The 10,442-nt window shown below is 49.5% G+C and overlaps 1 protein-coding gene across 1 annotated transcript in view; it reads left to right on the forward strand.

Annotated features, from left to right (window-relative positions):
• LOC104493104 (calsequestrin-2) overlaps nt 1-10,442 on the forward strand; it is a 32,305-nt gene that overhangs the window by 7,126 nt on the left and 14,737 nt on the right. The window contains exons 2-4 of the mRNA XM_010135730.1: nt 6,187-6,271; nt 7,628-7,728; nt 9,924-10,035. Of these exons, the coding sequence (XP_010134032.1) occupies nt 6,187-6,271; nt 7,628-7,728; nt 9,924-10,035 (298 nt within the window). The remainder of the gene's footprint in view (nt 1-6,186; nt 6,272-7,627; nt 7,729-9,923; nt 10,036-10,442) is intronic.

The raw sequence follows: 10,442 nt of genomic DNA on the forward strand, positions 1-10,442 counted from the left end.
ATTCCTGCTCACTCTCTGGCACATCTTTGGTGAAGGCCATCTGCTGTACATGATATGTCCTTTTTCTGGGAACCCTGTCTGTTGTTGGCAGGAGACCGACTGCTGTCAGCTAGTAGAGTTCTGATACATCAAACCCTGAGCAAAGAGGACTGTGTATTTTTAAAGCTTTCCTCAGTGCTGATTTCTCTATGCTTGCTTCTTGGGTAAAAGGCCTTTTTTGTCTCAAGAATCTCTCCATTCCCCTGGCCCCCCTCACCTCATTGATCCTTCCGGTGGATCCTGGCTGGGATCTCCCAGTTCCCCCCTGCAACATCCTGGACTCTTTGGGCTTTCAGTGACACTGGCTAACACCCACTCTGTCAGAAATTTGAAAAATCTGTTCCTGGGAGCTGTAGGCGTAGGAATGACATGGCAATGACCTGCGGAGGTGAATGGACTGAATATCAAGCATGCTTCCCTCCTCCAGCACCTACTGAAAGGAGCCAGCTTGTGTCCTGCGTGGTCTTCATGGCAGCATCCAGCCTTTGGTTTCACAGTAGCCTCTCTGAGGCCGGAAAGACAAGGCAACGATAGCATCACTTTTGTCAAGGACAGCACCCACTGGTCTCTGTTCTGATGAAGGGGAGCTTAGCGGGGTGGCTCGCAGGCACTGCCACAGATCTCACAACCTCGCCCAGCACATGCATGAATGCATGTACGCATGCATGCCTCAGGCTGTCCCTGCCATGCAAGCTGCCCGGCTTGGTTGGCAAAACATCTGTGATGCAGTGCCAGTGGGTGCTGGCCAGGAGCAGCGGCAGATGGCCCCTTCACCTGGGGGTTCTCAGCGGCACAAGCACCGGCCCCACTTCACTCAGGCTGGGGAGACTGTGCTTTGGCTTACAGCTTGCTAAAATTAGGGATGCCCGGTGCAGATAAAAATACATCTATAACTATGTGAAACCTTTATAGAGGCAGCCAAAGAGCACATCATATGTCTGACCAGGCTGAGCGACTGTTCAGCAATGGAAGTCTGGGGGTGGCTTTCTTGGAGCGTTACCTGGGAAAGCCACCTCCATGGGAGTGACCTTTGGCTGTCCCATATTTGGGGACTTGCCTTTTAGTCCAAGGAGCAGTGATCCCCTGGGAGGGCAGGTTCAACAATAAACAGCCTCTGCAGGCAGCTCAGATGGTGGAAAAGGGCAGGAAGGTGTGACCAATGCGCTTTGCCCCAGTCCCCACTGCCAGAAGGGTGGCTTCTCTACTGGCAGCTGCTCAGCAGGCTTCTGTCCCTTCTCTTTGATCACCATGACACTTCGAGGTCCGTAATTCACCATAATTCAGTCTGAATTATGTAAGAACCCGAAACATTACTAGTTGAGTATGCAAGGGGATGCTAAAGGAGACAGCACAGTGCTAGGAAGGAGAGATAACCCCCTCTGCTCTCCAACAAACTGCCCATGAGCTCAAACAACAGAGAGGTCAACCATAGCATGAAGGCATGAATCCTGCATAAGGATTCAAAGCTTTTGGGGTAATACCCTAGACCCTGCTGTTTCTGAAAATAAAAACCTAACATTTTGGGATGTAACATCATCATCAACAAAGTTCTGACCATCAACTTAAACTGCATCTTTGAAGAGAGGAGGTAAGAAACAGTGGTGCACACAGAAGTACACTTCTACAGAGAAGCGTAGATTGCTTGAGGGTCATCTCCTGTTGTGCTCCTCCTTGCATTGCTTGAGTTTTGTTCTTCCGCTGCTGCCAGCTAGGGAAACAGAAAGCTTCCCATGCTTAGGAGAAGTTTACTCATGACAGCCCTCACAGAGACCCAAACGTCCCCAGCACTCAGCCTCCCAGCTTGAGCAGCTGGGGAAGATGAGCCTTACTGTCTGTGGGAGCTCCAGGCAGTTGCTAGAGAAGTGGGAAGAAAATCCAGGACAGAAATCCATAATACCGCTCCACAATGACCATGCTGAGACACCCACAGCTCCCACCCCCAGTTGTAACCCTCTCTGCTGGATTTTGTCTGCCATTTAGCAGAAAAATTGACACCAAAGGCAAGGTTTGGTGCAGTGTTTTCTGCAGCAGGAACATGAGCATGGTCAGGCAGCCAGTAACACTTCTGCTGCTGTATAACCTACGATTTCAGAATGTCCCTGTGGAACTCCTTAAATCTTGCAAAAGCTTCCCAGCATCACACCTAGGTTCAGATAGGTATAGCAGGTGTGAAGCTGAGAAGTTCTGGCAGGGGTTGTTTCTTTCCATCCCCGTAATTCAGATTGCCTGTAACTGTTGACACCATCCAAGATGAGGTGGTGCTTGCTTGCTTGGTACTTAAGCGTCACTTTGGGCTGGCACCTCTCACACTCCCTCCCACACTTACCCAAATTCAACTATGACTATTGCCTGAGGGAAGTGGGAGAAAGGAGGAGTGTTCCCAAACTCACAGCTCCTTTTCTCAAGGCTGCACACAAGGACACAGCTTATGATCCTGTGGCTAGAAAGTGTGTGTTGCAAAGGCTTCATGCACCTGAGAGGAAGGCTGCAAAATGTGCATGGGATCTGAGCTTACAAGCTGCTGGGATCTTTGACTGTGCTCTCAGCCAGCTCTGCCTGGCCAAAGCTTCTGCTATACCTCAGACCCTGCATGACCAGTTAAGTCCAGTTCTTCCAGGGCAGTTTCTCCCCTCCATCTCCCCATGCAGCTGTTGAAGCTGAATTACTCACTGTAGAGGCTGACACAAAGGCTCTGGCTGGCCAAGACTTCAAGCAATATGAAATTAAAGGGAGAAGGAGGAGGAGGGGGAGGAGAGGGACTGTGTTCTTACATTACAGCTGCCTCTGTCCCGAGGTCCTGGGCCAAGAGGATTGTCAAGATTAGAAACATTATCTGCATTCAAATCCCGCTAGCATTATGGAATCAGAAAATACTGTAAGGGGATATATAAATGCTTGATACTGTAATGAGCAGAGGGCAACTATCCAAGCTGCTGTGCCTCTGGCATACTCTATATTTTGCTGCCTAATGGGGTTCAAATATATATGTGGGAATATGTCCACACCAAAACGCTGGCCAGACTCACCTGCTGAGTGGAAAGCAGGGAAAGCAAGGGCAGGAGCAATGTCCAGCCCCTGCATAACTTCCATTGAAAAATCCACTATAGGTACTGACGCTCTGCAAAGATCTCCTGCCTCCAGGCACTGCCACAGTGGAAAGAGCTCCTGAGAGCCTCTTGTTGCATAAAGATTTTTGCAGTGCAAGACCCCAGGCTGTACCGCTCACCTCATTATCTCATTAGCATGAAAGTCTCAGGGAAGGAGGCAGGCTGCCTGCTTAGCTCTCAGCAATGTCCCCACAGGCACACACTGTACACACACACACTCTCTTGTCATCATCATCATGGCTTGGCTTCACAGCTTCTCTTGGGATGGGCCTCTTCAGAGGAACATCTCCAAGCACTCATACCCATGGTACATACACCTCCAAGAGACAGTCTCGCTAGACACACTCACACAAGCCCTGTCACACCCATAGGCACAGTTCCAGCACAATTGTGACCTTTTTTCCTCCTAAGCTCTAATGAAGTGCACACTCCCACAGTCTCACACAAAGAGGCTTTCATTCCATCACCCACGTTTTCTTGACATGTTTATTCTTTCCCAGCAAGCTCTCATGCTTACAACTACGCAGCTCCACCCACACCCCTCCAAAGAGCTGCACACATCACTCCTGATCAATGCCTCCTCCCTTGCAAACATCCCCACGCAAGCCCAGCCGCTTGTCTGTAGCAGGTGTTGCAGCTTTTCTGCACATTTCTGACCTTCTTCAAACACCCTCAAGAAACACTAGCTATCTCCTATGTGCAGGAGTCAAGCACTATTGGGCTTAAACTGTCTGGCACATGACTGACATAGATGTAAGTAAGTAGCTAGACAAGTATGAACTGGACTGGGCATGACTGAACAGCCTTCTTCCCTTGCATTCTCTTCCCTTAGGCTTTCTCACAGTGAAGCCAAAGCCTCAAGTCTTGACTCTAAAGAAACTCTCGCTGTTCTGCACAACTGTCAACGAAAAGGGACATGTTGATAATGTGCACGAAAGCTGGTGATCTTATAGGCTCCATCGCTTTGTCTAGTAAAGGCAGATCCCCATAATGAGGACCAGAAAACAGCTTTTCTCACCACCACGCACTTGCAAATGTCCAGGAAGCTCACAAGAGGCGTCCATCTCTCCCTGCATTGTTGGGTACCAGCTGCTCGCAGGTGCTCTAACGTTGGATGGCTGTGGCCTGAATCAGGAGATGGGATGCCAGACTGGTCTGACCTTATCAGGTGGATGTGCAAACACAGACCAGTGCTCTGCCCCCTTTAGGGGCAGTATCCCTTGTCAGCACAAGCCCTGAATGTGCAGCCTCACCTTTATTTCCAAGCACTGGCAGAGAGTAAGGAAAGAACAGTGAGACCTCCTGTTTCCTGCATAGCACAAGAACCCCTTTGCCTCACATGGTGGCATTTGCCCCTAAAGACAACAGGCCAGGTAGCTGCAGGTTGCAGAGATGGTGATTGGTGGAGAATATGTCCTTCTGGAGGGTTTTGGGACAGGCCTGGGGAGACATATTTGGTGAAAGGGTGAAGACAACCACATTTTCCATCGCTTCCCTTTGCCCACACAAGGTCCTGAGCCCTGCTCGCCAGGGTGCCTGCCATCATGCCCCAGGCTTTTGGGGAAGGGCTTAGCACTGCCACCATGTGGAGCTGGCCAGCCCCATGACACCCCAGTGCACAGGCAAGAAGGCTATCTCATGGCTTTTGCACCCCGATGCCTTTAATAACCACTCACTCTCACAGCGACTGGGCACAGGCAGAGGCTATTTATAGTGCAAGAGCCAAGAGGCCACACGGCCATGGGGGCAGTGCCGCTGGGTGACATTCAAGCTGGCTTTGAGGCTGGGGGATAGTGCCAAAAGTGGTCTTGGGGGAGGGTATTCCTTATAAATCAGCCCACCATCAAACTGGCCATGACTTTTCTTCGGCCTCCCTCCAGCCTCTCACTGCTGACCACAAGCAGCTGTGACTTAATAGGGACATTCCTGTCCCAGAGGCCTCTGAACCCTCATCCCCGTCATCCCCCCACAACCGGCAAGGTTGAGAAGGGGAATAGCAAGAAAACCATTCGCACCAGAGGCATTTATGGAGCAGGGAGGGAGAGGAGGAGGGAGCTCTTACACCTGCTTGGTGGTCTCAGAGCATCATTATGGCCTTGTAGGGTCTCTGGAGTGCTTATGGTGCAGCTAAGTCAGTCATCTGGTGGGTAAGGGGGCTCATTTCCCAGGGTCACTGCATCTCTGTGCAGCCCATCTGGAATTCACAGGGTCTCACCCGGGGTCGCTCCCACCGTGAGGCACTTTCAGAGCGTCTCTCCTTTCCTCACATATCTACTTTCACAAGACAGGCAGGAACTTGATATCTTCAAGAGGCCCCTTCGTCAAAAATGGTGAGAACAGGGGGCAGTGGTTTTGTGAAGTTGCAAGGAGACAAACATGAGCATGGCTGTGATTGGAATCATTTCTTTAGGAAAAAGAGGGGACCAGGAACTGGGGGGTGACTGAAGCCTGGACAGAAGACATGACTTAAAGCATTTCTTAGGAGAAGGGGCCGCTTTTGCAAAGCGGCTTATTTTGCTGGGAGCCTGTTTTGGCCACCCCATCACATGCGTGAAGGAAACATGATGCTGCAGTGCCCTGCATCCTCTCTAGTTTGCATCCACTGCTGCCTGACACCAAGCACTTCCACAGTTAAAACCTCCATAGCGCCCACATGTCACACTCCTCTGCAGGATGTCACCAAGCCACAAGAAAGGAGACAGCTCGTGCTTGATATCTGTGGCACAGGTCTTTCTCCCAGCCATGCCCACTGCTTTGGTGTCCCCAGTTCAGTCAGGAGCCTTCTCCCGATCCCTGAATGTCAAGATTGCCAGCAAACTCGGTGCTGCAATATAGTGGGAAGAAACCCAACCCTAGTGACCTCCAGGCAGTGCTCTTTCAGCGAGAAGGCAGCATGTAATGCATCCCAACCATTGGTGCTGCTCGAAAGTGGAATATGGGTCACTTGTGTCTGTCATGCCATACTAGCAGCACACGATGCTCTGATGCTGCCCTGCGGTCTTAGTGCTATTAACACTGGGCTCTCTGGTTCCTTCTGCAGCTGGCAGCTCAGGTCCTGGAGCCCAGGAGCATTGGCTTCGGGATGGTGGACTCCAAGAAGGATGCCAAACTTGCCAAAAAGTTAGGTGAGTCCCATGTCTGATATCTCTGGAATAGCTTGGAGAGAGTGTGGGAGTGATGCCAAACAGCCAGCCCCATAGAGGACAGCCAAATCACCTATCACCAGGATGGGGAGGGTGACAGTGGCCATTGCACGCTGATCACCTGCCCGCCCCAACACGGGCAGGATCAAGTTGGGGGGTGGTGAGGATGAGAGGGATGAGTAGAGACCCTTCCGGCAAGAAGCTTGCTGGCTGAGAGTGCCAAAAGAAAAACAAACCAAGTGAAAAAGAAATCCAATTCATGCCATAGCGATGACAGGGTGGAAGCTCACAGCTTGCTGAGCAGAAACTGTAAAAAGGTGCAGTGGAGTAACACCATGCTTTTCCTACACAGGGACAGATCTGACACAGAGGCACAGAACCAAAACCTACAGGGAAATCACATAAGCCCCCAACTGTCACCAGCCCCATGGCAGGGTGACCCCCGGGCACTAATGGGGGAGCCACAGCCTTGCAAATGTTTGGCAGCCAGGTGCCAACCCTTCAGACTTGCTCCCCAGAGCAGAAGAGGAAACCTGCTGTAAAGGCGAAAGGCTGCTGCATTGCCCACCTCTGGAAACAGCTGCCTTTTAGGGGCTGGGGATCCCTTCATATTTTATTCCACAAGGCGGCATGGAAGTCCTATGGCACGTAAATGCAACAGCACACCAATATACCAGTAGGCTTAAGGTCAGAGGCTGTTTAAGCATACTAGACTGTAATTTTCTTTCCTAAATTAGAGGCTGTGTGTGCTGGTAGAAGCTGAAACAAAGCTGAGAGCTTCTGCCTCTCCAAGAAGCAACAGACTACTAGCCACCTTGGCCCATGGTACCGTGCCATCATGAATCGCATGAGCTCAGTGATGCTAATTTTGGAGCCTCCACCAAGATGCTGTGGCACTCAGACCTCAGTCCAGTGATCTACCTTTCAAATCTGCCAGCCTGCCCTCTGCAGCATCTCTGCCATAGGTTTCCCATCTAGTGACAGGCTGTTAAAATTTGGAATGTCAGTTAGAGCCCAGTATTATTTACTGCAAGATAGATCACCATGCTAAAACAAGTTCCTGGTACAGAATTTTTCCAGGTGAGGTCAAACCATGACCTGAATGAAAAGTTCAACATTCAGGAAGAAACTAGAACAAGTTCTGGCTGAGGTCTGTCCCTTGTGCCCTGGAACATCATTCAGGAGATTGTTGAGGTTGTTTCTAACTGGACCAACACAGCGAATTGGCAATTGCGTTTTCCCAGGAGGTGTTGGTAGAATAACAAGTATGATACTCTGTAGTAAAAATGGTTTTGGTGATGTGTTGATGACATCATGTTTCCTATCTCCTTCTTTTAGGCTTGATTGAAGAGGGAAGTCTCTATGTCTTCAAGGATGATCGATTGATTGAATTTGACGGGGAACTGGCCACAGATGTCTTGGTGGAATTCCTCTTGGATGTAAGCAGATAAGCTCAGAGCTAGATAAAGCCTCTCGGAAGATCTTGCAAATACTCACTTTGCTAAAAAACACAGGCTTATCTGTATTCGAAATTCCATCCCTGTTTGCTACTCACTGGTAGAGAAGACATTTGACGGCTTCCCAAATACTTGTCTGACCATGACTTCCCAGGAAAGCTGGTGTCTTTATATGCCACCAACCACTTATATCTTAAAGGTGTTCTGCTCTCTTTCCTGTTCATGGAGTATTTGATTGGAAGCAAGCAACAGTCCCACATAACTAACTGCTAGTTACCCATGTCTGTTAGCAAGCTGGTGTGCAAACACTTTGCCATGTGCGAAATCTTTTACTCTTTCTCTTTTTAAAAAAGAAGAGTTATTTAAAAAAAAATTAAAAATCCAATAAGTAGCATTCTCACAGAGCAACTTGAAAGACCTCAGTTCATTGAAAAAGGTATATGATGCAATCTTTTTGTTCATTTGTGGACACAACCACACAAACAGCATGGCATGGTGGACTACTGCCCCTTCAGTGAACTTATCAAATTGCAGTGCCACCACGATCAGGGCCCCAGGACTTAGTGCTCTCGGGTCATTTTGTGTATGGGCACAACTACATATTCACCTTTGTGCCTAAGTGCAGAGGAGATGCTGACTCCCTCATCAATGTGTTGCACTGCTATTTCTGTACGTTCTATTCCAGATGGAGGCAACAGCCCAAAAACATGCTCTTCGCTTTGTAGTGAAAATGTTTTGCAGCAGCTTGGCTTTCCTTTGAAATGAGCTCCCTTCCCGAGGAGCCGTGCAATAGTGCAGAGAAGGGAGATAAGGCGAGCAGCAGAGCTGGCAGGCTTTGTTTCCCAGGGTGGCAGGTTGCCTAAACGGTCACCTGTGGTGCAGGAGTGTTGGTGGGAAGGGGCATGGCTGGGGAAGAGAAACAGCTCCCTAGAACCTTAGCTCTCCTGCAGCCATGTACGTGGCTGTGTGCGTTAGGTATTGTGACCAAAATGCACGCAAGAGGCCTCAGGGACTGAAACGAGCATCTGCCCCACCCAGGAGGACCACAGACAGGGCAGGATTTTGCTGTACCCCTGGAAGTGGTGGGATTCCTTGTTCCCAGGCTCAGGTCACTGTGGCAGCAGGGAGCTGCTCACACTGATGGGGACGCAGCAGAGGCACAGCCTCACTGGAGCATCGCTCGCAAGGGGTGCAGTGTAAGCACTTTGAGGGGGTTTGCATGCTGGGCTGTGTGGTGTGCCTCTGAAAAATCATGTTCTGTGAACAAAGGAAGAGAGCAAGGATTTCTGTTCATGTGTGTTTCACTCAGGACAGACAATACCCAGCAAAGCAGGGAAATAAAAACCAAACACATCAGGCTACAGCCTGCTCTCAAAGGAAAACAAACCCAGAGATTCTCTACTCCTATGCAGGCTGTACAGCAGCTGCCTGCGTTTTTTTTTCTAGTGAAAAAAAAATTGCACCAGTATTCCTGGACAAAATAATTGGACCAAATCGTTTCACCAGCAGTTGTTAGTTAAGAGAACAGAAATGAGTTTGAATAAACAACAGCCTGAAGTATCAGATAGGTCTTCCAAATCCTTGTCAACACTGTGATGTGTCTGGAGCCAAAGCATGGGGTTAACCCTCTCTGCATAGGAGGATCAGCCAGGAGAATTCGCATCCAAAGTTTCCACTGCTTCAAAACACACTTTGGTCACCCTCTAGCATGCTGGTTTTAATGTTTTCCAAAACAAAGTTCTTTGTAATGACCTCTTCCAGCAAATAACACTTGAAAACAAAACAAAAAAATCCATCATTCACAGAAGCTCACAGCCCCCATACCAGCCCCTTTCAACTACTCTCCCTACTTCCTAGTCTTGCTAAAGCCAGCAGCAATTGCTACCCCTTATCTCTCATCACAGCAGGTGCCTCCCTATCCATTTGGGATACCCAGACCTCTCTCAGCTTCCCTTTTGATGTTTCAACCTATGCAGTGAAGCTACTAATGGCTCTCTCTGAAGGTGACCTGCATCTCTCAGTTCCTCTCATTAAAGCAAAGAGCATTAAGTAGGGTTTCCAGCAGCAGAGAAATTGGGTGACCTCTTTCTCCCCACTTAGGCTGCTAGTGACACACCCTGCCAGGCATAGGTTGGTGCTGCAAACCATTGCGTTATCAAATGCATTTGTCATGGCAGCTGCTAGAAGACCCTGTGGAGATCATAAACAACAAGCTGGAGCTTCAGGCCTTTGACCAAATTGACGATGAAATCAAACTCATTGGCTACTTCAAAGGAGAAGACTCTGAACGTAAGATGAACATGTTCCTCGCGGGGCTTGGAGCCTGGCTGGGGGCTCTGGGGGCTGGGTACTGGTTCTTCTGCATGAACATTAAGGGTGTTAGGGGTATATGCCAGGCTGTGACAGTGCCAGAGATGCTGGTGGATGAGGTGGGGTTGCAGGTAAGTTTCTGCTGTTGCTATGCATGAGCCCATTCCTATACCAACAGCAGGGACCATCTGCAAGGTGTCTGCTGGGAAGAGAAGGAGGTGATAATCCAGGGGCTCCTGAAGTAAACTAAGCCTACCTGACCCAAAATCAGATGAGGGTACAGTTACACTGGGTGAGCACCCAGTGGAGAAGCACCTGGAAGCATCCCCTCATAAGCCATGAGCCCAAAAGGTCGAAGAAAGAGGGAGGGAGGAAAAGGGAAAGAG

Source organism: Buceros rhinoceros, unplaced genomic scaffold (assembly GCF_000710305.1).
Source record: "Buceros rhinoceros silvestris isolate BGI_N320 unplaced genomic scaffold, ASM71030v1 scaffold36664, whole genome shotgun sequence".
Lineage (NCBI taxonomy): Eukaryota > Metazoa > Chordata > Aves > Bucerotiformes > Bucerotidae > Buceros > Buceros rhinoceros.